Source organism: Cnephaeus nilssonii (assembly GCF_951640355.1).
Source record: "Cnephaeus nilssonii genome assembly, chromosome: 3".
Taxonomy (NCBI): Eukaryota; Metazoa; Chordata; class Mammalia; order Chiroptera; family Vespertilionidae; genus Cnephaeus; species Cnephaeus nilssonii.
The window spans coordinates 6,364,272-6,373,262 of record NC_137074.1 but is presented as its reverse complement, the minus strand read 5'-3'; the positions used below and the strand labels follow the sequence as shown (position 1 = coordinate 6,373,262).

The following is an 8,991-nucleotide window of genomic DNA, read 5'->3' as shown; positions in this document are numbered from 1 at the left end:
GTGGAAGTAATGTACCCAGCTCCCAGGCCTGGCTCCTGGAAACCTCCCTTGCAATCCTCCACTCTCGTGCCTGATACAGAGGGTCTGGTGGAGGCTTCAAGGCTCCCACAATGGTGGGGCCACTAGATGGAGGGAGGCTGGTGCCTGAGGGCCTGAGTGGCTCAGGACCCTGCCAACCCACCATATACTGCATGATGTGAGTGGGGAACACTGTTATGCTGTGGAGATTTTTTTTTTTTTTTTTTTAGGAAAGGAGAGGGAGAAAAACAACACGACGATGAGATGATAAGAGAGAATCATTTATTGGCAGCCTCCTGCACGCCCCCTACTGGGGGTCGAGCCCCCAACCCTGGCATGTGCCCTGACCCAGAATTGAACTGTGACCTCCTAGTTCATAGGTTGATGCTCAACCACTGAGTCACGTTGACCAGGCAAGCCACAGAGATCTTTTTTTTTTTTAATTTCTTTATTGATTAAGTTGTCACATATTTGTCCTCATCCCCCCATTCCCATCCCACACCCCTCCCCACGGATGCCCCAACCCCCTGTTGAACTTAACCATTGGTTAGACTCATATGCATGCACACAAGACCTTTGGTTGATCTCTCCCCCCTCCCCCCACCCTCCCCTATCCTCCCTCTGAGGCCGATAGTCCGATCGATGCCTCCTTGTTTCTGGTTCTGTTGTTGTTCATCAGTCTATGTTGTTCATCATTTCCCCTAGATGAGCGAAATCATGTGTCACTAGAGATATACTTATAAGAACTGAATGTGAGACGAGCAATAATAGTTATGCTGACAGGCAAATGAATCAGTCTGCAGTGAGCTTCCCTCCGGACCAACAGTTCCCCTGAGACCCAACATCAACATCCACCAGTTCCTCACGTGCACATGTCGGCACCGACCCCCCAGCTCCGGACGGTGGACAAATGGTGGCAATGCAGGTCCGACTCCCTCTGGTTTGGTCTCGGCCAGACCCAGGGGCACGTGGCCCCACCCGGACCCAGGGGGCGCGCGGCCCCACCTGGACCCAGGTGCGCGCGGCCTCACCCGGACCCGGGACCCAGCCTCAAGCCACAGAGATCTTAAAGTGTTCCTTGTAGCAGTTAGCTTGTGTGTGTGTGTGTGTGAGTGAGAGTGTGTATACATATGTGTGAAACATATTGAACATGTAGGGAAAGATTGAATATACAATTTATGGAACAAATATTAAGTACCAGACTTTATTTTTCTCAGACTATTTTCACAACAGTATTTATAATTTGAGGAGATTTGAATTCTTCTCTTCAGCTCTGCCACTGACTCTCTGTACTGACTAACTCATACAATAAGGGGGAGAAGTCAAATTTTTTTAAAAAGCAAAGAATACCTAAACTAATGTTTTGTCTTTTAAATTCTCTTTATCTTTAGCTTCAATATGACAAAAGTTCTTTGAAACCAGAATAGCTTTACAAGACAAGGATCCCCACTTTTGGCACTTTCATTCCACATGGTGTTGAACGTTCTAGCCTGAGCTTTTAGGCAAGGCAAAGAGATAAAATTCAGATGATATGAGCTTTTATGTAGAAAGCCATAAAGATTCCACAAAAAAACCCCAAAACTGTTATAACTAATAAATGAATCTAACAAAGTGAAAAGGCACAAATTGGACACATAAAAATCAGTTGCATTTTTGTAGACTAATAATGAATAATTAGAAAGGAAAATTAAGAAAACAGTTATATTTACAATACCATCAAAAGGAATAAAAAAAACTTGGGAACTACCTTAACCAAGGAAGTGAAAGACTTGTACAATGAAAACTACAAAACATTGCTTAAAGAAATTGAAATAGATATAAATGAGTGGGAAGACATTCTGTGTTTATGGAATGGAAGACCTAATATTGTTAATATGCAAATACTATCCAAAGTGACCTGCGGATTTAATGCAATGCCTATAAAATATCAATGACATTTTTTTTGCAGAGATAAAAAAATAACCCATCCTAAAATTCACATGGAATCCTAAGGGACTACAAATAGCCAAAACAGTGCTGAAAACGCTGAACAAAGCTGAAAAATTCACACTTCCTAATTTCAAAACGTACCACAAAGCTACAGTTATGACAACTGTGTACTGGCATACAGACAGACAGACAGACAGACAGACCAATGGAATAGAACGGAGAGCCCAGAAATTAGCCTTCGTACATATGGTCGGATTATTTCTGACAAGGGTGCCAGGCCAAGGAGGGAAGGACAGTTTTTTTCAACCACTGGGGCTGGGAAAACTGAACACCCACATGCACAAGAATGAAATTGGACTGTTAACTACAACAATTGGCTCAAAAAGTATCAGAGAACCAAACATAAGAGCAGGCGGAAGAGCTCCAGCAGTGAGGGCTGCTCTATGAACATAGAAAAAAAGAAAAAGAGAGGTCTTTGCTGGAGGGAAGAATTGCTGGCATTTCTTAACACAAGCTCCTGGGACAGGCAGTTTGTAGAAATGGTTTCAGTTAACTCTCCTAAAATTCCTATGAGGTGGGGATCGCTTAACTCGAAGAAGAAAATAAAATTAGCTACACTCCTCCAATCTAGAGATGACCACTGGTGTGAAGCTCTATAATTTTTCTTTAAAGTTTTTTAATTACTAAATTTCCCTTTAAGATTTAATATATAAAAGATGTAATCCCAATAAATTCAATAAAAAAAGTAAAAAAATAACACGTAGCAACAGGAGCTTGTTGTAACTAGGGAAACAATCCTATATATTAAAAGGCTAATATGCAAATCTAATGAACGGCAAAATGACCTGTCACTGTGATGTGCACTGACCACCAGGGGGCAGACGCTCAATGCAGAGCTTCCCCCAGGTGGTCAGTGCTCTCCCACAGGGGGAGTGCTGCTCAGCCAGAAGCCAGGCTCACGACTGGTGAGCGCAGTTGTGGTGGCAGGAGCCACCTCAGGGGCAGCGCTAAGGAGCAGTGAGCCGAGTGGTAAGAAGCAGCAAGCAGGTGGGGACACCCCCCCAAGTGCACGAATTTCGTGCACTGGGCCTCTACCATAATTAATAATAGTATTGTTCAGGTCCTTCTCTCCCAGGGGAGCTGGGAAATGTGATCACAGCAGGTGGCATGACCCAATTCATCTGAAAGTGACCAGCTAAGGGACACCATCCCCAATAAGCAAAGTCTGATTCCAGCCATGGCCTCAGGTAATCTCCATCATTCATTTGTTCAGCGAGATAGCATTTATTGAGCAGCTTCTATGTGCCAGGTGCCACGGAGAATTCTGGAAATACGGAAGAAGACTATAATACTTACTTTTCCTCTCCGGGGGTCTCCTAATCTGATGGGTGGAGAGACAAATGAACAAGGAGTGACAGCAGTAGTTAAGAAAGCTGTAACTGGAGGCAACGGGGTCAAGGACCGGAGAGACATCTGTTCATGCAGGTGCAGGTGACAGCTCTAAGCAAGTGTAGGCTTAAGATCTAAACTCTGGGGCAGTTCAGCGAAGACGGACAGACAGCAACGGGAAAGGCTGGCCCGAACCAGAAGCCACTCCCTGCGCCACATCCCCTTACAACGAACCCACCTAAGATAAAACTCCCAAGTACTGTCGCCCTTCCATCTATCTACCCCTTTAAGAGGAGAATTTATAGAGAGCGCGCCGCGCCTGGGTGAGCCGGTAGATCTTCTCCTTAAGGAATTTCCTCTTGAGGGCCGTCTCGCTCTGCTCCTGAAGCAGCCAGGAATACTGATCCTTTTCCTGTAGTATCTGCATCATGGCTTTCTGCAAGTAATCGCCATTCTCTTGGAGCATAAAATACTGAATTATGAATGGGATCTGGTTGGCGAGCCGCTTGCTGGTCTCCTGGAAGAGGGGATAAGAAGGGTCAGCTGGAGGGGTCTGGCCCCAAGGCCTGTGGTTGCAGAGAGAAGCCTTGGGGTTCTGGATGCACGCATGGTCGCCTTGCTAAGTCCTGGTGGTCCCGTCCACCTCACTCCAGTGTTCAGTATCAAACCACGAGGAGCTTCTGTCTGGGACGCCCAGTTTTCCTACCTAGGCATTCCCTGGGCACTAAGAACCCACCGGGGAGGCCAGCAAACCCCAAGCCCCTGGTGCGCATCCCTGCCTCCCCAGGAGCCCCTCCCCTGGTCCCACTCCACCTCTAGGCAGAGACCTCCTGGCCCGTTCTGGGGTCGGATCAGGACCTGCTTCAGTCCTCCCCTTGCGCCCTCTCTCCATGGGCATGTCCAGCTTGCCTGGCAGCTGGACTCCACATCTGGGTAACTCAGCTTTTTATTCTGATTATTTGGCTTCTTTGCAGTTGAAAAGCTACCTTCCATTCTGCGTGCCCTAATACTTTAGTCCGGTGATTTCAACCTTTCTCCTCTCGTGACACACATAAACTAATTACTAAAATTCTGCGGCACACCAAAAAATGTATTATGTTTTCTGCTGATCTGACAAAAAAATAGGTATAATTTGGATTCATTCACACAGGACAGCTATTGTTGTGTTGGCTGTTGTCATTTTTTTTTTTTTTAAGTTGACAATCTAAGGGAAAGAGGTCAGTGCTTCTGACTAAATAGTCAGGTATTGCCTGTTTTAAAAATTCCTGTGCCACGTCCGGCCAGCATGGCTCAGTGGTTGAGCATTGACCTATGAACCAGGAGTTGCGGTTTGATTCCTGGTCAGGGTACACGCCCGAGTTGCGGGCTCAATCCCCAGTGCAGGAGGCACCGGTCAATGATTCTCTCTCATCACTGATGTTATATATATATATATATATATATATATATATATATATATATATTGATTTCAGAGAGGAAGGGAGAGGGAGAGAGAGATAGAAACATCAATGATGAGAGAGAATCATTGATCAGCTGCCTCCTGTATCCCCCCTCCCCCCCCAACTGGGGATTGAACCTGGACACCTGGGGGTGCCCTTGACTGGATTCGAACCCAGGACGCTTCCGTCCGCAGGCTGATGCTCTATCCACTGAGGCAAACTAGCTAGGGCCTCACTGATGTTTCTATCTCTCCCTCTCCCTTCCTCTCTCTGAAATCAATAAAAATGCATGTTAAAATATTTTTGTGGTACACCAGTTGAAAATTGCTGCTTTAGTCCACGAGTGGGGTTTGGGGGGGCGGGGGGGGGCGGGTTAGAAACCATGAAGCTGATGGGGCCACATAGTCTCAGGGAAGGAATTTCATTCCCGTTTTGTGCAGCTGGTGAGTGTCAAGCACGCCAGGAGCTGAAACGCCTTCTAAACATCAAGGAGAGCTAAACACGACCAGCAAGGTGAGTCGCATTTTGCTGAACTCTGAGAGCAGTAACTTCGTGTTTCATGCGGAGCATAGACTATAAAGCACTTTGGGGTTGGAGTTACCTTTTTGTTAATATATTTTATTGATTTTTTACAGAGAGGAAGAGAGAGAGACAGAGAGTCAGAAACATCGATGAGAGAGAAACATCTATCAGCTGCCTCCTGCACACCCCCCTACTGGGGATGTGCCCGCACCCAAAGTACGTGCCCTTGACCGGAATCGAACCCGGGACCCTTCGGTCCGCAGGCCGACGCTCTATCCACTGAGCCAAACCGGTTTCGGCTGGAGTTACTTTTGAGTGCATGCTCTGCCACCTGAAGAACCTGATTGGGGGCAAATTCACTAGAAGTGTCTGACAGGGTTCCTGTTAGATGATAGAGAACAGAGGAGTCGTTTATCAGAGCAGAGAGGGCCCCTCCCTGCTTCGCCCAGGTAAGCGCCTCTCAGTCAGCACGCCCCAGCACGGGCCGCGTGCACCACACTCACCAGGAAGTAGGCGTTCAGGTGCATCCCGATCTCAGTGATGGAGGAAACAGAAGACGAAGTATTTGAAGAAGACAGTCTCAGGGGAGGAGCCTGTGAAACGCTTCCGTCCGTGTTAAAAGTCTGCTCCCGAATTTTTTGCAGAATCTCGCTGTAAATCTGGTCTTGACAATAAACCAGCTGCTCCATCCTGAACTGCAGGTGGATCATATTTGCTGCTGTCTCTGCTTGCTTTGCTTTTATGTCTTCAATCTTGTTCTGTGTAAGAAAGAGAAGCACATCACTGCCGTTTTGGTGCCCCCTCGTTGTTTAAACAGCTCGGGAAGTACTGTGATGTTGAACACAGAATTAAAAACAAATTTAAGGTGTCTCAGTGATTGAGCGTCGACTCTAGAACCAGGAGCTCATGGTTCGATTCCCTGTCGCCCAGGTTGAGAGCTCGATCCCCAGGAGGGAGCGTGCGGGAGGCAGCCGATCAATGATTCTCTCTCATCTTTGATGTTTCTATCGCTCTCTCCCTCTCCCTTCCTCTCTCTGAATCAATAAAAACATATTTAAAAAAATAATTTAAGGGCAAAGGAGGCCTGAGGCTTTAAATGGTGAGGAATGAGATTCTGGCCACAGCCGAGGCCGGGAAGAGTTTTATCTAGAGCCGCTCTCTTCCCTGTATGGCGACTGGCATTCAGGCAGGGTGGCTAAGTTGCTAAGTGGAAACCCACACTATCAGAAGCCAATTCCAGCATATCATAATTACAAGAGTTTTATCAAAAGGTTGATGAAACTTGGGGGCTCAACAAGGGCTGAGTCACATATGTAATTACCTGTTGGATTGGCTAATAGGCACTTCCCCCAAACCTGAATAGGATGATTGTTTGCTGCCAGACAGCTAGGGCATCTCAATCTACAAGTTATTGCCTCCGGTTGGCCAAACACCTGAACAGCTGTAGGCTATTCCCCAACCTGACAATGCTTCTGTAAACCCTACCCTTTGAAGTGTATTATCTCCACCTTGCCTTAGCACAAACTGTATGAATAAAAAGCAAGGGTTCTGAGACAAGGAGAACCTTTAGCTCCTTTAGCTGAAGCTCCTCTAGCCCCCAATGCCTTTCAAAATTAGCTTTCATCTCTGGACTCTTACTTAATCTACGCACAGCCTTTCTCCAGATTGCTGAACCCTTCGTAATGCTGGGACAAGAACCCCAGCACCACACAGCAGTGGCAATATTTTTAAGTCAAACTAATAAAAATGTTGGACAAGGACGAGTAGACAATGCTGTCCTTCATGTAGGAAAAAGGCCCAACGTACCCGCCAGTCACTAGGGACAGTCACACATTCGGTTACGTCCTGCCAGGCCGCAGGGGACAGAGAACAAGGTCAGTGCTGTGTTTCACGTCTCCCAGGAAGGGCCCCCCAACACCCGGGCAGAAGCAAAACAGCGCTGCTGCTCGCGTCGCCTGCCCAGGACGCATACAATGCTCTCCCCAGCCTCGCATGTCTAAATGGCAGTACACACGCACCTTCTTTCGAAGGCTAGACCCTGATAAATCCGCACAGGTGCCCAGCAGGCAAACTGGGGGTACTTACCCGGGCTGTTTGATTAAGGTTGGAAAATTCGCCAAAATGTGTTTTGGCTGCGTCAATGAACGTTTGCCGGACGGTTTCTGACCAAAGGAAAAACCAAACATCAGTGAAATGCAAGCAGGCATCAAATGGCTTAATGGCACAGGGCGGAGAAATCATGGCACAGGCCCCTATTCAGATCTACAGACCGTGAGCGAAGGAAGGGATGCTACACAGTCCCGGGGAGACACAAGATCCATGGTCACCACCCACCCTGAGCAGGTGCCCTCAATTTCCTGTCCTTCCTGGCATGTGTGATTCTCCCCGGGTGAGCATCCGGCTCTTCCTCACACAGCTGCGTGGAGGTAGGTCTGACTAGGTGAAGCCACATGCACTGGCGCCCTTCTCCCCCAAATGGGCAAAGGAGATCTGCAGGCTGTGGTTGGTCATTCCATCCCAGTCTCTCCCTCAAGGTATGGAGACCATGGGCAGTGCTGGGAGAGTTCCTCACCCACGGCCTTCTGGAGCATGCTCAGGGCGGGCTCCACCAGCTGCTGGATGTACTGCTGCACGATGGTCTCGAACGTCTTGTAGTTGACAAACCCAAGAAGTTCTTTGCCCCGATACTGGTTTTCATATTTTGAGACTTCTTCATGAATAATATTTTTAACTGCAATGTAAAACAAACCACAGACATTTTAAAGATAAAGGCATTTTTAAAAGTCTTGCTCACCAACTGGATGTACCCTTCTAAATGTGCCAGGAACCAATTCCAGCATGTCATAATTACAAGAGTTTCATCAAAAGGTTAATGAAGCTTGGGGGGCTCAACAACGGCTGAGCCACATCTGTAATTACCTGTGGGAACGGCTAAAAAGCATCTCCCCCAATAGGATTGTTTGCTGCCAGGCAGCTCAGGGCATCTTAATCTGCATGTTATTGCCTCCTGTTGGCCAAACACCTGAACAGATGTAGGCTATTCCCCAACCTGACAATGCTTCTGTAAACCCTACCTTTTGAAGTGTATTATCTCCACCTTGCCTTAGAACAAATTGTGTTAATAAAAAACAAGGGTCCTAGACAAGGAGAGAGTCTTTAGCTTCTTTAGCTGAAGCTCCTCTGACCCCCCAATGCCTTTCAAAATTATCTTTCGTCCTTGGACTTCTTCTTGAATCGATGTGCAGCTCCTTTCTCCACATAGCTGAACCCTTCGTAATGCTGGAAAAAGAACCCCGGCATAAATGGAGTCCTTTTCATAGTGAAAAAAATACAAGGTCTGACAGTGACTCTTCAGGAACAAAATCTGACTCTAAAAAAATGTATTTCAACTGAGAGTCATCACCCCAAGAGAGACGTTGAGTGTGTATAGTTGATAGAAAGGATGCGGATGAGTTCAATGAAAATAAAAAGTTACATGTTGTTTCACTTACAAGTCTCTCAAAAATTCAGCTAAACTAGGGTTGGAGGAATTCTACCGTGGAAATGAGTAGTGCTGTTTTTTGTTATTGCTATTTTTTGTTTTTATTTTTTTTAAAGAGGCAGACATTTAAAAAAATATGTTTTTATTGCTTTCAGAGAGGAAGGGAGAGGGAGATAGTAACATCAATGATGAGAGAGAATCATTGATGGCTGC

General features: G+C 46.6%; 1 protein-coding gene across 1 annotated transcript in view; it reads right to left on the bottom strand.

Annotated features, from left to right (window-relative positions):
- Positions 1-1,271: 1,271 nt before the first annotated feature.
- Positions 1,272-8,991, bottom strand: part of MX2 (MX dynamin like GTPase 2) — a 32,383-nt gene continuing 24,663 nt past the window's right edge. The window contains exons 11-14 of the mRNA XM_079767216.1: positions 7,870-8,028; positions 7,383-7,459; positions 5,801-6,055; positions 1,272-3,853 (exon numbers count right to left, since the gene is read on the bottom strand). Of these exons, the coding sequence (XP_079623342.1) occupies positions 3,623-3,853; positions 5,801-6,055; positions 7,383-7,459; positions 7,870-8,028 (722 nt within the window). The 3' untranslated portion in view covers positions 1,272-3,622. The remainder of the gene's footprint in view (positions 3,854-5,800; positions 6,056-7,382; positions 7,460-7,869; positions 8,029-8,991) is intronic.